At 48.1% G+C, this 19,222-nt stretch overlaps 1 protein-coding gene across 1 annotated transcript in view; it reads left to right on the forward strand.

The window, feature by feature from the left end:
- GABRE (gamma-aminobutyric acid (GABA) A receptor, epsilon) overlaps positions 1–10,771 on the forward strand; it is an 11,964-nt gene extending 1,193 nt beyond the window's left edge. Inside the window, exons 2-9 of the mRNA XM_006902452.1 lie at positions 1,344–1,558; positions 1,962–2,029; positions 3,599–3,819; positions 4,388–4,470; positions 5,725–5,862; positions 9,701–9,853; positions 9,963–10,147; positions 10,397–10,771. Of these exons, the coding sequence (XP_006902514.1) occupies positions 1,344–1,558; positions 1,962–2,029; positions 3,599–3,819; positions 4,388–4,470; positions 5,725–5,862; positions 9,701–9,853; positions 9,963–10,147; positions 10,397–10,771 (1,438 nt within the window). The remainder of the gene's footprint in view (positions 1–1,343; positions 1,559–1,961; positions 2,030–3,598; positions 3,820–4,387; positions 4,471–5,724; positions 5,863–9,700; positions 9,854–9,962; positions 10,148–10,396) is intronic.
- The last annotated feature ends 8,451 nt before the right edge of the window (positions 10,772–19,222 follow it).

The raw sequence follows: 19,222 nt of genomic DNA on the forward strand, positions 1-19,222 counted from the left end.
CGGGGAGGGAGAAGAGCTGTGCTCCCAGCCAGGAGAAAGGGCTGTGGAAACTGAGGCGCAGACTGTTACCACCATGACTCCCTGTGACACAGAGGCTACACTGAACAGGAAATCTCACTCTGCACCAGGTTTAGTCTCTAATTACTTGAGTGACTTGGCATATAAGCTCGTCTCCCTCTCTGGGACTCAGTTTCTCCAACTATGGGGAAAAAACCAACAAAAACATCCAGCTCTATGTGTGTGTGTACCTACGTGTGTGCACATGCACCGATTGACTCCATCTTAGGGGAGGATGGAGGTGGAGGACCTTAGAAGCTTCGAGCAAAGAGGAGACATTGGACGTCATATTAGAAAATGGAAAGGCTTTGCCCACAGTGGGAACTCACCCCTTCAGACATCTGCATGCCAGTTAAACAGTTCTTCGAGCTGTGGAACAAATGGTCTGCAAGCTGGGAGCCAAGTCCATAGGCCTTGCCCAGTTTAACCCATGGCAGGGAACCAATGATGTCATGACTTCTTACAGAATGCCATTATTGGAAAGGTGTGAGACACAAATGCACAACTCCTGAAATAATGTATGCTCAGTCCTGTGGGATTCAGTCAAGGGGGAGGCCACTCTTCTGCTTTCCCATCACTGAGTCAAACAACAACAGCAACAGCAAAACTGCTTTTACTATTATTTTTAGCATGTGCTAAAGTCTGTAAGATATCCTTTAAGTCTAAAGGATAGACTCGTGAAAAATGCAGCCCATCGTTAACACCTAACGTGCAGGAATGGTTTCCTTCTCCCTCAGCTCTCCGGTCCCCATCCTCCACTCTGCCTCTGTTGTAAATGTTTGGCTTTGAATTGATTTGGGTTGAATTTGTCTGTCTTCTTGTTGTTTTCATTTTGTGGTGATTGTTTGGTTGTTGGGGTTTTTTTCCCCCCTTTTTTTACAGTTTTCTTTTGAATATAAAGATCCACTTCAGGTCTGTATAACATTTTTATTTCTGTAAATGTTTTTTATGGAAGTAAACATATAGAAAAGTATTCCGATTATGAGTGTGAAGGAGATGGAGTGTCAGGGAATGACACTCAGATTGGGACCCTCTTGTCATCACTGTCTCCCACAAAAATAGAATGACCCAGAGGTGAGTTTCAGACCCTGGCAGAAGGCTTTTTCTCTTGCCTTACCTTTTCTCTTCAGCAGTGATGCACAGCCCTGAGCTCAAGCTGGATTCCTGTAGCCTTCTCTTTGCTGAATGCCAGTCTCGGGGCAAAGGAGCTCAGCCCATACTCAGCTTTCCAGATGGAGCCCTATGGAGCCACGGATGGACCTTCATTCTTTCTTTGTACATTCTAGGGTTGAAGGACCTCAGTCCGAGTCAGAGAAGGAAACCTCTGGCAGTAGTGACGGCTTTGCCAGTCACAAGCCACAGGATGCCACAAAGAAGCCCTTCACTAAAGGAGGAAAGCCTGCTGGTACTGGCCACGGGACTGCCACAGGCCCAGGAGCCTCTCAGGTCCTGGAGACTATACTGAGCAACTCTGACTACAAACTGCGCCCAGGCATTGGTGGTAAGCAGCAACCTCCAAAGAGCCACCCACATCCTAGGGAGCAAGTGATTTGGGATCTTAAAATAGAAGGGATGAAAAAGGCAGAAAGGCCAAAGGCACAGGTATGGAGAAGAGACTTGGGGTGTAGGTGAGGGTGCTGTATACTGGGTAAGACCTGTTAACTTTAGTCTCAGCACTACCATGGACCTTGATTTCCAGACATAAAATGTCATGAAGGACTAGGTGATTGACCTTCAAGGTCTATTCAACTCTTAACAGATCATGAGCAGGATCTCATAATGAAAGAACCAAGAGAATCGGATGCCTATGTTTGTCTGATTGTCTTTTTCTCTCCCTGTGACCACTCCCTCCCCTGCCCCACACCCCTGTTTGGCATTTCCCTTCTGCTGCCTCTGTCTTACAGAGAAGCCCACTGTGGTCACTGTCCAGTTCTCAGTTAACACCTTTGAGCCTCTCTCTACCCTGGACGTGGTGAGTACTGGGCTGTGATTACAGGGTCTCAATGTAGGTTGCTGACCACCTGGCTTTTCACGTATTTGTGCTTTCACTTCTGAGTGTCTGTATAACCACTTCAAGAATTTACGGAGGGACTGCAGAGCATTATGCTAAGCCAACTCATTCAGTCTCATAAGGACAAATACAGTATAACAGCATTATTGTGGAACGAGTATGAGGATCCAAGGGAGGGGGGCTTAATCATAGGGTCACACAGTTTGATGGGTGGAGGGGGGGTGGGTAAACAAAAGGGGAAAGATTTGGTGTGGGGAAAAAATGGATATGAATTTTATGAACTTTGTATATAAACCAGTGTGTGTGTGTGTGTGTGTGTGTATAAAACAACTGGGGGTGTGGAAAAAATTTAGGGGAGAGATTAGAACTAGCACAGTCTTGATAATGAGACAGAAGAAAGTAAGTCCTTTGCTGCCGGAAGAGGACCTCCAGAAATAATAAAGCAACTCTGACCACCGCGATGAAACGGCTCTTTTCTTCTGCCAATGCTGTGTGTTGTCTCTGATGATCCAGTCCCGCTCCGGCTCTTTCTTTCCTTCCCACTGCTACAATCCTGGTGTCAATCCTGTCCCCTTAGCCTTCCTCTTCTCCTACTTGGACTATGCCAAAGCCTCCCTTTCCCGTCTGGTTCCTACTAAACTGGTCTCCCAACTGACGTGCCTCCTGCCATGCTGGCCCGTAGAGCACACAGACAAGCTCACGCACTAACAGAGCCCTCATGGCGGGAGGTAGCGCAGGGCTCCAGTCCCCCCCCCCACACACACACCCCAGAGACCCTGCATGTCAGTGCCTCTAGCAGACAGATATGCGCAGACCACGTCGTACTCTCAACTCACGCTTTCCCCTTCTTGAGATCCATAACTCTAATTTTCAACTTGTCAAAATCCCTATCTTTTGAAGTCAAGCTCTAGTGACGCCTTTCTCGTGGCATGGTCCCTGAGCTCTACTACTCTTAATCACTCTTTTCCTAATTACACCATATTCCCACCCCCTTTGCTACATGATTCCTACATGATCTGTCCTTTATTTTATTGGGATCTTTACAAAATGCCAGCTTTGCTTTCTCAATTCCGGGCCCCTTGCTGTCAAGGATGCGGCAAATGTTCGCTTAGTAAATAAATTACCAGAGATGTTCTGCAGAAGTCATTTGCACCTGGGGAGTCTGACGAGAAAGTACCCAACTCCATTCTTGGCTACAGACGTAGGTTGGCACATGCTAGCCCACTTTTGGCATAGCCACTGGTGTCCAGCAAGCACCATGCCAGTTGGGTGAGTTCACGGTCTAGGTGCGGAGCTAGAGCTCCACAGGCAGTAACTGTGCAGGGTGCCTCAGTGTGTTTACACAGGCTCTTCTGGGGAGCTCAGTCACAGAAGGGCGTGAGGACCACTGGGAGCCTTTGTGGTGTTCTTCAGGGGGAAAGGAACTGACCCAGTGTCCTCGTGTGCTATTACACTGCCCTTGAATGCTTGTGTGTGAATGCTCCCTGTCTCCACAGCTCCAAGTGTATCCTTTTCCTTCCTTTCCATCAGGAATACACCATTGACCTGCTTTTCTCTCAGACCTGGTATGACGAACGCCTCCGCTACAATGACTCCTTTGAGACCTTTGTTCTGAACAGCAATGTGGTGAGCCGGTTATGGATCCCAGACACCTTTTTTAGGAATTCTAAGAAGACCCCAGAGCACACGATCACCATGCCAAGCCAGATGGTTCGCATCCACAGGGATGGCAAGGTGCTGTACACCATGAGGTATGTGAAGCCTCTGGGCTCACTTCTCGGGGCCCGCCCTTCTCTTGTGAGAACTTTAGCCGAGGGTCAATGGGTGGAAGTCTCGTCTGGAATGATACTTCCAAAGGTTTTGCCAACTTCTCTAGACCATAGTCCAACTCTAGGAAGATAATGCTTAAGGCCATACCCCAAATTTGGAACGGATTTGATAATGGTCTGCAGTTACTTGTCTCCTAGCCCGGTGCTTTCACTGCTAGGTTACACCTCTCTGACTGCAGTGCCTAGACAACTGCACCCTTTGGGGGCCCATTGGATATAAAGGCACATCACAACAGTAGGAAACGTGCTTAAGACTGAGCTGTATACTTGATGGTCGAGGGCGAGAGTGCTGGCAGGTCCTGGAAGCTGGGTTGGACAAGAGACGAAAGCCCATACACTTCTGTGATGATAGAGAGCAGAGTAGCCAGATGCTTTCCTAATGTCCTTCCTCGTGTCTCTCCTTTGAGTTCTTCGTCTGGAGTCTCACGGTTGCCACTCCCTGGTGGTGGTCCTCAGGGCTTGTGTAATGCGGCTCCTCTCTCCTTTCCAGGATGACCATTGATGCTGGATGTGCACTGCATATGCCCAGATTTCCAATGGATTCTCACTCTTGTCCTCTGTCTTTCTCTAGCTGTGAGTACCTTCTTAGGTTTCTGGAGGCCCAGAGGAATGCTGGGCCCCTCTTTTTCTCATCCTCCCTTCAATTTTCTGCCTTTGCTTTCCTCCAGAGGTGGTGCCGAAATTGTCCAGGGCCTCCTCCTCAATCTTCATCTCATTCCCCGCTAATCCTGTGTTGCTCAACCTGGGCATCGTGTTGGGTTCCTCCTCCCTCCCTTTCCACATCAAGTCTGTCCACATCCGTCTCTAGAATATATCTTGACTCTGTCTGTTCTTCATTTCCACTGCCACTGCCTTGGTCTAGGCATTCGTAATATTCTAAGACTTCTTGACATCTTCACTATTAAATAGAACATGTCCAGGACTAAACTCATTGTCTCCTCCCAGCCTCTATCGCCAAATAAATATGTACCCTCTTCTGTGTTTCTTTCAATCTTCATGAAGGAAGGACAGCATGAGCTACCAAACCTTAGAGCCTCCATTTCCCACCTCCTACATCTAATGAATCAACACCCCCTGTTGGGAGTTCCTCCTCTGTTTCTATCGAGTCTGCCTTCTCAATATTCTGCCACAGCTTTGCCTCTTGCCGTCATCCATCTCATTTTGCCTGGATTACTGTGCTGGCCTCCCATCCCTGCTATCTCTGCCGATGAACTATCCTCACACAATGACCAGGTTACTCCTTGGCTTCAAATCCTTCCTGAAATCTCATGGATTTCAACTCCTTCAAATGACCCTCTTGGACCTGCCCACGAACGGGCCCCTACCACCCACTCTCGCACATCTCACCCCCTGGGAGCTTTCTGCATCTCCACGGTGCACGAGGCATTTTCACCTTTCTTAACATGAAGCACCTCCTCTGCCCCTTTAGCCTCATCTATGTGGAAAATATTTATTCCATTTGCAAGACTTAATTGAGATGTCACCTAGTCCCTGAAGTCTCCTCTGGTCTTTCCCTCCTTTGTGTCCCATGGACAGTGGCTTCTCAAAGACTCTTAGCTGTCTCCTCACTGTCTTACCTGCTAGAATGTGAGTGTTTGAGGGCAGGACTCATACCTTGCTCGTCTCTGGATTTCTAGCCCTGAGCCTGCTACTGAGGAATGCTCAGTAAATATTCTTACTGAAGGGGCTTCAACAAAGGTAAGGAAAGCAAGTCCCACAGCTGGTGAGGCCAGAGCAAGACTCCCAGGCCCTGCTCAGGCTCACTCCTTGCTGTGGGAGACCGAGAGCCCTCTCAGCCTCACACGCTCCTCCTGTATCGTCTTCCAGATTCCTATCCTGTGAGTGAGATGATCTACAAGTGGGACCATTTCAAGCTTGAAATCAGTAAGGACAACTCCTGGAAGCTCTTCCAGTTTGAGTTTAAGGGAATGGGCAACAAGACTGAAATTCTCTCAACCGCTGATGGTAAGTGCACCATGGACGCCAGATTTTAGGCTAAGACTGAAGAGGGTGGTGTGGATGTTGGACGGGGACTCTTCAGAGAAATGCTAGCCAATCATTTTAGGACATTATGGGAGGTCGCAGCTCCTGTTCTGTTCATGCCAAGCACTTACAACTGTTTGCAGAGGAAACTGAGACTTTGTAGCTATGTCTCAGTCTCATCTGCAAAGAAGTAAGTGCTTTGCCAAGCCCCGGAAATGGGAGGTAAGTGGATCAAGATTTATTGCTGTCAGAATTTGCTATGAGCTTAGCCTGTAGAACCTTCAGCGTCAAGGTCTTTGTTAGACCGCTGATACACACCAGTGACTTGTGGAATAGAATCCATGTGCATTCTCCATACCCCGTACCAGTCTGGGCAGGGTTGAGGGGGGGCGGGAAGCAGAGTTGGTCCTAATAAGAGGAGAAGTTGGAGCGCCGCCATCGGCCAGGTGAAGGCTGGGATGGTCTGGAGAAAATCTTCAGAAGCCCAGAGCTCCAGTGGCTTCACAGTCACGTTGATATTTATCTTCAAGGAACAGCTCAGAGATTCTGGTAACTGGGCAAGCACAGATTCCTGTCGAGGCGTCATGGTGGACTCCACATATGCCTGGTGATAATTTCTTTTCTGACCTTATCCGTAACAATCACATAAAGGGAAGGTCCTGGTCTCTAACTCCAGAGTCCAATTAGGTGTGAGCATCTTTGCTTATGTTCCTAGGTGATCTGAATGACGAGCCAAAGGACCTCCCCAGGGTTGCTCCCAGAGCAGACCTGGGAAGCTTCACACACACTGACCAAGTTCAGGGCAGTGGTCGCACTGCCCTCACTGCTGCCAGACTGTGGATGGATCCAGTCACCCACACAGCCACTTGCTTTGCTTCCCTTTTGCTTCATGCACTGACGTGGTCGCTGGTGAGGCAGCTTCTATTCACCTGGCTGACGCTTTGCTGCCCAGTGCTAGGCAGGGGGAGAGGGTTGCCTCACAAATTGCTTTCCTTTTTCTCTGGGGACCCAAGGAAGCAGTTTCTCTGCTTTCGACCTGGGACCCTTGCTCTTCTGCCAGCTAACCATGGACCTGCCTCTTGTCTTTTTGTACCTCATTTGCCCCAGACAGGTGGGGACCCATCATCAAAAGTGGCAGACGAGACAAGGCCCAGGGGCTTTCAAGTCACTAGTGGTTCCGTTTAGTAGATGGCTTTACATTGTTTCAAAATGGTCCCCTAGTGACTACAAAGCCCCAGGGCCAGCATCATCACCTAAGCCATGCTAGTGGGTAAGCAGCAGCCCTTTTGGGGACTGAGGAGAGCTTTGGAGGAGGGCTTCTTTGTCTTCTGCTGGAGACGAGTTACTTTTGAATCACGCTTTCACCATTGCTGATAGCTGTCTTTGAGACTGCAGACGCTTCCAGGTGAACCTCGGGGCAATTCTCTCCCTCAGGACCATCATCTGGGGTATATTCATGCCCTCAGCCGCCAGGGGTTCAGAACTGCATATCCTCTGCTGCTCAAGCCCCTCGAGTCTTTAACCAGAGAGTTTCTGCTTCTGGAGGTTCTCGGAGTCCGACTCTGGTCCTTGTGAATGGTTCATCCCTTACCACAGCTGTTGAGCTGCTGTGCCTCTGCTGAGAGTTACCAGTGGTCAGGAGTCCAGTGGCTTCTGAGAGTGCCTCCTCTCCACAGTTCCATCAGAGAAATCTCTGTTCATCTGCCGCTAGACCCACTGAGCTTCCATCCATTAGGCCTAGTTCTTTTCTCCCGAAACAAGCTGGTTTCGATTCAATGCAGTCCAGTGTTCCAGTCCAGCCTAGCTGCTTCTCCTTCTTCAAGGCTCTGGGTTACTAACCCTTCTGGGCCTAGTCTTCCGGACACAGTTTCTTTGTGTTCCCCTGAAAGGGCAGTGCCCAGGATTGGACCCCAAGAGCCAGCCATGCTCCAGCAGAGCAGGTAAGAGCGGAAAGTCTTGAGCCACTTTCTCCTCGGCTCCGCAGCCCCAGATGTCTGTCACTCCCCACGAAGAGGAAAGTGCATAAGCACCTTGCTCCCCGCTTTCAAAGGCAAATGTACATCTCTTGGCAGGTGGAGGAGTTCTTTGTCCATAAAATATTAAAAATTCAGAAAGTCATAAGATAATACATTTTCTTGGAACAAGAAAATATAAACTGCGCCGTTTTCAAGGTATGGTTGTGGAACAGTGGTTAAGCCCTGCGCTCCATGGGGGAGAAGGTGGACGCCCATCCTTGGAAGCCCTGTGGGTAAGGTCTACTCTGTGGGTTGGAGTCAACTTGACAGGAATGGGATTGGTTGTAGCTAAATGAAGTATTAAAGTGTATTCAGTACCTTAGAGTGGGGCTAAGGATGAGAGTGGTCCCCCAGCAACTCTGCAGAAGGAGTGCCATCCCACTGACTGCAGGCCACTTCCTTGCCTTTTCCAGAAGAGTCTGAGAAGTCTTGCCCCTTGAGTACCAGTGGCACCAAGGTGAGTAGGTAAGGTTTCTCATTCAGCCCCGCTTACCTAGACTCACTGCACGAGTGACTTGCTTTCCAAAATGGAAGGAGCCGTGGCCAGGCCAGGGTTCTGGTGTGCAGCCGCAAGACTTGCCGGGTATCAGCTGGCTTCCAACCTGGGCAGGGAACACACCCCAGGGCCCTTGGGAACCCTGCCTTGAACGGATTCGAGGTCAAAGCACTCGAAAGCACCATTGAGGCAGAAGTTTGGAAGCCCATCAAACATATCATGGAGTGAGCCAGCACTGAGCTCTTAGAAATGCAGTAGGATATTGGGGGCGGAAGGAGACCTTCTGAGGTCAGAGAAGAGCCCAAGGGAAGCGTGGAGTGAGGAGCATGCAGTGTCTGGAGGTAGATGTGTCAGAGTGTAGGACAGCACATAGGAGACAATAGAAGAGCCAACTGGAGAGGTAGGCTGCCACGTTGGACGCCAGGGTGAGAACCGAGGCCGGGAACAGCGTGTTCTGCCCAAATGACTGTGGAGCTCTCAGTCTGCCTTGCGGATGTATACTTTACAGACCTGACATCTGGAGGGCCGACTGAAACTTTCACTTTCATGTCATTCTTCTGTTTCCCTGAAACACTCAGTGTTGGTCAGCACAGAGAACTCGGGGTTTGACTACTGGAATAAATACACAGACTAGCCCAGGGGACCTGCGCGCCATGGGGCTGGCTCAGGCCCAGGTTCTTGTGTGCGTGCAAGGAGTAGCAGCAGAAGCCGGCTCATCCTAGACTCCATCCTCGGGGTCACTAGCTACAGGGTCAAGGTCAGGACCATGAAATCACCTGCAAGATATTCCACTGTCCTGTTAGCTGTGACAGGAGAGTGGCTCGCTTTGGCAGCTCCCCTCTGATGGGATGTGCCGGGCGTGTACACACACACACGCACGCACACACAGGCACACATAGCGTAGGGTATCCACAGATCATTGTCCGGGTGCGGACATTACAAGGGCCAGTAGAGGAGTGGCGATGGTTTAATGGCTATGAAGGCCTTGGTTAGCCATCTGGCTATCAGCTGTGGACTCCTGATATCTAGAAGGCTAACTGACGGTTTCACTTTGGTGTAACTGCCACCATGCTGGGAAGACAGGCGCACGAGGCGCGGGAGAGGGAACTGAGAAAGGACATTGAGCTGTTAGCCCCAGGTCAGCTCTCAATTTGCAGTGAGTCTCCGAGCTGCTTCTGACCCTCTGCAGACTGGATTCAAACAATGTGCCTCTGGCCTGGGGCTGTGGTGAGCAAAAGGCGGCCCTTCATGCCCCAGTTCTCCGTGGGGGGAGGACCCTGTGTCAATGCCATTTGTAAATGTCTTCCAGGTGATTTCATGGTCCTGACCTTTTCCTTCAACGTCAGCCGGCAGTTTGGCTATGTCGCCATTCAGAACTATGTCCCTTCCTCTGTGACCACCGTGCTCTCCTGGGTTTCCTTTTGGATCAAGATCGATGTGGCTGCTGCTAGGACCTCTCTAGGTAAGGGGATGAGCTCTCACCAAGGTAAGGAATTGCTTTCCTCGGGCCTTTTAAGAAGTCCAGTCCATGGGCCGGAGCTGAGGCCACCTCCACCCGTGTACTCTTGCAGGGATCTCCTCTGTGCTTACCATGACCAGTTTGGGCACCTTTTCACGTGTCTCCCATATCACAGCCCTGGACTTCTATCTGGCCATCTGCCTTATCTTCTGCTTCTGTGCGCTGACTGAGTTTGCTGTGCTCAACTTCCTGACCTACCACCAGATGACATTCTACCGGCCTCCGAATGTCCGCCATGTATGAGCGACTGGGGTATGGGCGTGGAGTTTGCAGACGGACCAGTGAGGGCCCAGGGGTTGTGCACGTGGGTGCTGAGCTCACTAAGTGATCAGGAGGTACCCAGGCTTGTGGAGTTGGGGGATGGGGCGTAACTAAACTCCCTGGTACGATACTGTGAATTCAGGGCCAAAGAAAGGGTGCCGTGAACATGACCCCGCAATGGGGACCGCTCCCCTTTACCTCTTCTTATTTCCTTCTCCATTTCAGTTTCGTCGCCGGACTCGAGCTCGTGCCCGTGCCCGAGCCCGTGCCCGAGCCCGTGCGCGTGCCCGTGCCCGTGCCCGTGCCCGTGCTGAGCAGCTTCAGGAAGCTTTTATCTACACCATCGTCAACCTGGAGGGAAATTATGAGGAGTGGCAGATCCCCGCCGCAGGTGGTCCCCAGCGGGTGAAGCCTATCTGCAGCAAGAGACGCACAGGTTGCAAGAAATATTTTTGCATGATCCCCAATTGCAAGGGTAGCACCTGGCAGGAAGGCCACCTGTGCATCCACGTGGGCCGTCTGGATGACTACTCACGGCTGCTTTGCCCACTGGCCTTCTTCTGCAATGTGCTCTACTGGGTTTTTTGCCTGTGCTGGTAGATGCCAGCCGGTACCCTTTGAGGCAGCCCCTGCCAAGGGAGCTGAGGTGGAGCCCCAGCAGCAGCAGGAAATCAAGTGTCTTTCCTTCCGCTTTTCCCAAACACGACTCTGTAGACAATGTCTCTTTGGCGGCCCTGTGCCCAACCAGGCCCAGTCACTAAATTTCCATGACAGCTCATATCAAGTAACAGAGCCCTCCTCTCTCTCCAAAGAGAATTCATGACACTCAGTCTTAAAAAATCATAGCTTCTCAAAATTGGACCTGCATATGAGCTGCTTAGCTCTCTCCCAACAGAATCGGCACAAATGTGCATTCAGGCCCAACGCTGGCATCCGCCCAGTTCAGATTCTAGCTTCCTGCCCTTCTTCCCCTGCAGATAGACACTTGACTTAGCCCTTTAGAAAGTGGGGATCAACAATCTGAGCCTCTTTGGGACTGCCCTCCTCCCCCTGCTTCTGTGACTCTGCTCTCCTCTCTCCTTCATCCGCACTGCCAATTCATGCCCTGTGTTCAGTGGGTATCTATTGTGTGTGTGATGATTGCAATGGCTTGTATGTCCCCTCCCTCAGGCCTTTGTGACCCTGTCTCTAACTTCCCCAGTGACTTTCCCGCCCTTGATCCAGCTACTAGACCTTGGTGACTTCCTGGGACCCAGGAAGCAAAGGAACACTGCCTTGTAATAGACATTGCTCATCATGGCTGGTGCCCACCTAAGGAGTCCTGCCACTTCCTTGGCCCCTGGCCCCATGAGCTGGTTCCTGCCTATTCCTGGGGCACTTTCACCATCACAGCCAATCAATTGAACAGCCCTAAATTTAAATGGCACTTAACCTTTTGCAGAATACTTTTGACAAAATATCTCTATTTTTGAGCCTCATCATAACCCTAGATACAGTCAGGGTAGGATTCTAATCCCTATTTTGCAGATGAGAACCAAGAGGCACAGATTTCTATGAGACTATGAATCTTACTGAAACTACCTAGGAGTCCACTGACACCCTCTGACCACATGCCAGGCCTAGGCAACTCTGTTCGCCATGTGTTCCTCTTGCCTCCACTGGCACCTAAGAGGCATGGCCCACAGTGGCAGCCTCTCTTCAGCACCAGCCTGCTCAATGCTGGGCCTAATGTGCTCAGACTGCCCCAAGGACCCATCCTCTCCCGGCACTGGTAACCCGGCCAGGTGAATTTGGACACGTGCCCCAAGGCTTGTATATGCTTAGTGAAATCTCGTTGGGGGTGGGTGGGTATGGTTGGGGTCCCATCTGCTTTTGTCACCATCATCTGAAAGGGGAAAATATTAAATATAAATATATCAAATCTATTAATAAATATATCAATAAAGTGTAGAAGGTGTCTGATTTTTTATTGCAATCTATTACTTTATAATTCAATGCAAAAATGTTTTAAGAAAGAACAGCAAAATTTACCCCCTACCCATCCTCATCCCTCTTCAGTTCAGCTTTTAAATCTCAAGACAGTGACTCAAATACTTGCCTATCTCTTTCCCTCCCCAATCCAAAACTCCCAGACCTACCACACGTTCTCTGTACACCCTGCTTCCAATTAGTAGAGAACCAAAAGGAAGAGAGGCACCAGGTGTGCAGTATGCTCTCCGCAGTCCCTGACTTGCCCTGTGGCGTTGTCCCCCTTCATATCCCTATTCTCTGCCTGTCACTCCAGCAGCTACCCAGTCTGAGCGGAAAGGTTCCTGGAGACCATACACTCAGTACAGCCCTGCTGCCTGCGCTCCACATACAGCTATTGAGGAACCAGCAGGAGAAAAGCTTTGTCCCGTCATACAGCCTGGCCGTAGTGGAGTGGATCTAGATTTCAGAAATCCTAGTGTCCCGTCTTAGCTTGAAACGAGCCCGGAGGCCTTGGCGTGGTTGACTTACCTTCCAAAGGAAAACTCTTTGAAGATGTTGGGGAATGCTGGCCATTTCTTCTTGGGACACAGCTTCCTAAGGGAACTCAAACAATCTTAAAACCAACATTATCACCACATAGTACCTAGAATGATGCCACTGGACCTACAAGAGACCCACAATGCCTTTACTGTTTCTTTTCTGATGACCTAATTGCAGTAAATTCTAAGTAAAATGGAAAATAGTTGCTTACATTTTCTTAGTCTAGTGGAACACTAAGATAATAAGAATTACTATCATTTATGTTATGTGACAAAGTCGACTATGACTAATAGTGATCCTATGAACAATGGTGCACTGGGAAAGTCTGCAGTCAGGGAACTCTCCAAATGATTGAGGAGTAATGTCAGTTTGAGGACTAAGGTGCATCTGATTCAGGCCATAGTCTTTCCAATCACTTGCTATGCATCTGAAAGTTGGACAATGAATAAGGATGACAGAAAAAGAATTGAGGCCTTTGAGCTGTGGTGCTGGAGAAGAGCACTGAACATCCCATGGACGGCCAGGAGAATGAACAGATAGGTCTTGGAGAGGGTGCAGCCGGAGTGCTCTTTGGAGACAAGCAGGATGAGGTTTCATCACACATCCTTTGGGCATGTTGCTAGGAGGGGCTAGTCCTTGGAGAGGGACATCATGCTGGGAATGGTGGAGGGTGGGCGAAGGTGAGGAAGACCCTTAACCGGGTGGATTGACAAGGTGACTGCTGCAATGGGCTTTTGCGTGCTACAAATTTTGGATTTCATCTACCTTCTTCGGTTAGCATCTCTGTTGCTCTAAATATCCTACCTGGTTTAGTGACTAAAATTGTCATCTTTCAAGGGTCTTAGGCTCTTGACATCATGCTCTTCTCAGGCTACGGCCCGTGTACTTGTTTAGAATTCCCAAAAGATAGAGAACTGGATCAGGTGGGTGCTAAAATTATTCCTCACTGCATATCAGTGGTCTTGTATCTTCCTGATAATTAGGATCGGTTATTCCCACCAGGATTATTAGTTCCTTTCTTTAACTGGCACCAACAAAGACTGGGGGGAGGGGGGAAGTTACAGATTAAAATGGGACTCTCTTGATGTCCCCTGTCAAAGGCACTCAGCCATCCTGGAGACAGGAACACTAAACTGACAGACTTCCAAGCATGATAAACACAAAGTGAGTCACTGGGAGAGATGACAAAGCAACTCCTACTTCTAGCTCTTGGCTCCAAAACTTGTACATTCACTTGTATAATGGTCATTGAGTAGAGTATATAATGCTAATACCCATTCTCCCTGAGTATCATCTCCAAGCTGACACCTCAACTCTGCTGGGTTTAGAAGGGGTCGTGGTCCTAGGGATATTGTAGCTGATGGTAGATGGATCTTAGCTGAAAGCAGGGAATACCAGAGGAATGTCTATCTGTTTGACTGATTATGCAAAGGCGTTTGACTGTGTGAATCATAACAAACTGTGGCTAACTCTGAGAAGAATGGGAATCCCAGAACATTTAATCATGCTAATGCGAAACCTATACTTGGACCAAGAGGCAGTAGTCAGAACAGAGCAGGGTAACACTGCATGGTTCAAAATTGGGAAGGGTGTAAGCCCAGGATGTGTCCTGTCTCCATACCTTTTCAACCTTTATGCAGAGCAGATTATCCGGGAGGCGGGGCTCTATGAGGAGAAGTGTGGCATCAGGATTGGTGGAAGATCTATTAACAATCTGCGTTATGCAGATGACACAACCCTGCTCGCTGAAATAGACCATTTTGTAGCTCTATCAGACCATTAGCCTCCAAATGAAGTGATATGTGATAGAACCGGCAGATCTCAGGGCATGTGGTCGATGTTCCACTCTTTTGGGGGTAGAATGGACCTTGAGGTACAGTACAGTGTTCTATAAAATTCTGTGATAGAAGTCAAACATGCTAATCTCTTGATGAGCAGTGCTTGCTGAGATGCTTCAGTAAGAAAAGGCAAATCCATGTCCAGAAGATAACTCTCCCCAGCAAGTTACAGAGACCCAATATAATCTAGTTGCCCTCACTCAAGTCACTTACTGTGCCAGTGACTCAGCTTGGTCTGTGCTGATGGCCAGACAAGTGCCAAGTCAATGTTGGTGAGTGAGTGAGTGGCCATGCTATTGTGCCTGGTGACCTTCAATTCTGTCAGAGTGACTGGTGGTGTCATATTTAGCAAATAAAACATAAAACAGTTACAGTATCATTTCATGTTGTTGTTGTTATGTGCCACCGACTCACTTGCAACCCACAGCGACCCTAGGTACAAGAGCCCTAAACGCCGTTGTATCCTGTGCCAAACTCGCCGTCTCAAACACACTCATTGCCACCACTCCACTCACAGAATCAACCCACCTCATCGAGGGTCTTCCTCTCCTGCGCCGTCCCTCCACTCTCCCAAATATGATGTCCCTCTCCAAGGACCAGTCCCTCCTTGCAACATGCCCAGAGTATGTCAGACGAAGCTTCAGAATCCTTGACTCCAGGGAACATTCTGGCTTCACCCTCTCCAGGACAAACCTGTTTATTCTCCTAGCAGTCCATGGTATATTCAACACTCTTCTCCAGCACCACAGCTCAAAGGCATCTTTCTATCATCCTTATTCACTGTCCAGCTCTCTGATGCATAGCACATAATTGCAAAGACTATAACCCGGATGAGGCACACCTTAGTCTCCAGCCTGACATCGTTGCTCTTCAGTACTCTGGAGAGGTCCCTCACAGCTGACTTTCCCAATGCAATTCATCTCCTGATTTCCTGGCTGCTGGTACCAAAAGTGTTGACTGTGAAACCAAGTAAACCAAAACTATCTCAATCTCTTCACCATCCATACTGATGCTGCCAATTGGCCCAGTGGTGAGAATCTTTGTTTTCTTTGTTTTTTGGGTTTTTTTTAAATTTTTTTTAAATTTTATTTTTACGTGTACCGTCAAATCAGATCTAACTCGTACAGGAGGAGATTGCCCCCTCCTTCTCCAGCAGAGCGTCTGTTGGATTTGAACCGTGTACCTCTGGGATTGCAGTGCAGTGTCTTGCCACTAAGCCACCAGAGCTCCCGTGAATCTTTGCTTTCTTGGTGTTGAGCTTCAATCCATATTGAAGACTGCAGTCCTTGACTTTCTGCAGCAAGCGCTTCAGGTCCTCCTCAGTTTCAGAAGCAGGGTTGTGTCTTCCATCAAGCTTGATGCCACATTCCTCCTCATAAGCCCAGCATCTTGGATGGTCTGTTCTGCATACAGATTGAAAAGGTATGAAGACAAAATACATCCCTGACAGACCCCTTTCTTGATTTTGAACCATCCAGTGTCTCCCTGCTCTGTTCTGACGACTGCCTCTTGGTCCAAGTATAGGTTTCGCATTAGCACAGTCAACTGTTCTGGGATTCCCATTCTTCTCAGAGTCAGCCATAGCTTGTTGTGATCCACACAGTCAAAAGCCTTTGCATAGTCAATGAAGCACAGATAGACATTCCTCTGGTACTCTCTGCTTTCTGCCAAGATCCATCTAACATTAGCTCTAATATCCCTAGTACCACGACCTCTTCTAAATCCAGCCTGCACATCTGGCAGTTCCCTGTTGACATATTGTTCCAAACGTTTTTGGATAATTTTCAGCAGAATCATGATCAAATACAGCAGAAGTATAAATATGGACACTTTTGCCAAATGCAAAACTCATTCAACAACCAGTCTTTGTTCGGGGATTCCCTATAGGTTTGGCCTCTCAAAAGGTTTCTATAGAAAATGGAGTAAAAAATGGAGTCCTGCTCCTTACTGTTCCTGGGCCTTTCCACCAAGAAATTTCTTGCTGTTCTAACCACAATTTGACACCTGCTGGTCAATCCTGTATGTGCTATTGTGTTGATGGTCATTGACCTAGGTTATGTAACGGTGATGATCAGCCTGACCCAGTTGATACCAGCTGACACACTTGAATAATACAAGAAAGCACATGATAGGTGGACTCGTGGTACTGATCACCCACTACCTGGCTGTCAAAGAACAATCCATTCTGATGGGTCTATGGAGTGTGAAGTACTGGAACAGTGTGGCCACACAAATCCTGAAGATTTCATTGTTGGTGACTTAGGAAAATATACCAGTGATAGGAAACTCCTTGCATCGTCAAGTCAGAATCTCCTCGGACCTGACCTTCCAGCGGGTTTCCAGGGGCAGTTACTTGCAAGGGAGGATTTCCCCCATCATCCTTCTCCTACAGAGGAGTTGATGGCTTTGAACCATGTGCCTTTAGTATTGCAGTGCAGCTTCTTGCAGCTATATGGTTGTTGTTGTTATGTGCCATCAAGTTGACATGGCTCATAGAACCCTGCTTGATCTTGAGCCAATCTCGCTGTCTCTGACACACCTTCCCTATTACTCATTACTGTGTCAATCCATGTCGTCTTCCCCTCCTGCGCCGTCCCTCCACCCTTCCGAGCATGATGTCCTTCTCCAAGGACCGGCCCCTCCTAGCAACATGCCCAAAGGATGCGAGATGGAGTCTCAAAAGCCTTGCCTCCATGGAGCAAATTGTTTCTACCCTCTCCAAGACAGACCTAGTTGTTCTCTTGGCAATCCATAGTATATGTTAAATACTTTTCTCTAGCACCACAACTTAAAGCCATTGAGTCTTCTTCTGTAATTCTTGGTCATTGTCCAGCTCTCTGATGCATAGCAAGTAATTGCAAAGAGCATGGCCTGGATTGGGTGCACCTTAGTCTTTAGCCTGACATTATTGCTCTTCAGAACTCTGGAGAGGTGCCTGACAGCAGATTTTCCTAATACAATTAATTTTTTTTTCACTTTCTGACTGCTGGTGTCAAGAGTATTGATTATGGAGCTAAGCAAGCTGTCACTGTTAACAATCTCTTCTCCATCCACCAGGGTGCTGCCAATTGGCCCAGTGGTGAGAATCTTTGTTTTCTTGATGTTGAGCCTCAATCCACATTGAAGACTATTGGGGCCCTCTGCAGCAAATGCTTCAAGCCCTCCTCACTTTCAGCAAGCAAGGTTGAGTCATCTGCGTAGTGCAGATTTTTGATGAGTCTTCCTCCAATCCTGATGCCACATTCCTCCTCATAAAGTCCAGCCTCCGGAATGATCTGTTCCACATATAAATTGAAAAGGTGTGGAGATAAGCTGCATCCCCGATGCACTTCTTTCCTAGTTTTGAACCATGCAGTGTTTTCTTGCTCTGTTATTTTATTATTCATTCATTTTTTTGTATTATAATTGAGATTTTAATGAAAGTTTATAGAGAACTTGGATTTCCATTCATTCATTGTTGCACATTTTCCTCCCTACCCACCCCAGTTCACTTTTCTCTTTGAAAAAAATTCTTTCATTGTTGCAGAATTCTCCCCACCACCACCCCCGCCCAGTCCACTTTGCTATGTAGCTCTTATTCTGGACTGTTGACAAGCAAATAATACCTAATCATACAATTCTTTTAAACAGCTATTTCACTCATCTTTTTCAATGCACTGTACGTTATTTATCCCCTTTTAGTTTCTCCCAACTCCCATGTCAATCCTGTTTTATAAATGACAGTATTTGTCCTTTTGTGACTGAGATATTTCACTCAGCATAATGTCCTCCAGGGTCAACCATTTTGCATAATATTTTATGAGTTCCTTGTTTTTCAGTGCTGGATAGTATTCCACCGTGATTGTGTGAATATGCCACAGCTTCTCTATCCATTTGCTTATTGATGGGCATGTGGATTGTTTCCATCTCTTTGCTTTTCTGAACAACATAGCAGTAAACATAGGTGTACCTCCTTGCTCTGTTCTGCCAACTGCTTTCTGGTCCAAGTATAGGTTTCACATGAGCCAATTAAGTGCTGTGGGATTTCCATTCTTCTCAAGGTAAGCCACAATTTGTTGTGGTCCACACAGTCAATGAAACACAAGCAGACATTCCTCTGGTACTCTCTGCTTTCAGCCAAAATCCATCTAACATTTGCTATGATGTCTCTAATGCCATGGCCTCTTCTAAACCCAGCTTGTACTTCTGGTACTTCTCTGTGATATACTGTTCCAGTTGATTTTGGATAATTTTCAGCAGGATTTTGCTTGTATGTGGTATTAGTGATATTGTTAAAGAATTTCCACACTTTGTCAGATCACCATTTTTTTTTGGAATGAGAATAAATATGGATCTCTTCTAGTCAATTGGCCAGGTCATTGTCCTCCAGATTTCTTGGCACAACCTGCTGAGTATATCCAGAGCTTCATCTGTTTGTTGGAATATGTCAATTGCTATTCTATCAACTCCTGGGGCCTTGTTTTGGCCAATTCCTTCAGAGCAGCTTGAAATTCCTCCTTCATCACCATTGCCTCTTAGTATAAGATTTATATATTGTTGTTGTTATGTGCCGTCGACTCATAGTGACCCTATGTACAACAGCCCTAAACTCTGCTCTGTCCTGAGCCAATCGCACTGTCTCTGACACTCCCATCCCGATTCCCCCAGTCACTGAATCAATTCACCTCATAGAGGGCCTTCCTCTCCTGCGCTGTCCCTCCAC

This window comes from Elephantulus edwardii, unplaced genomic scaffold (genome assembly GCF_000299155.1).
Source record: "Elephantulus edwardii isolate Elephantulus edwardi_28Jun2011 unplaced genomic scaffold, EleEdw1.0 scaffold00415, whole genome shotgun sequence".
NCBI classification, from domain to species: Eukaryota; Metazoa; Chordata; class Mammalia; order Macroscelidea; family Macroscelididae; genus Elephantulus; species Elephantulus edwardii.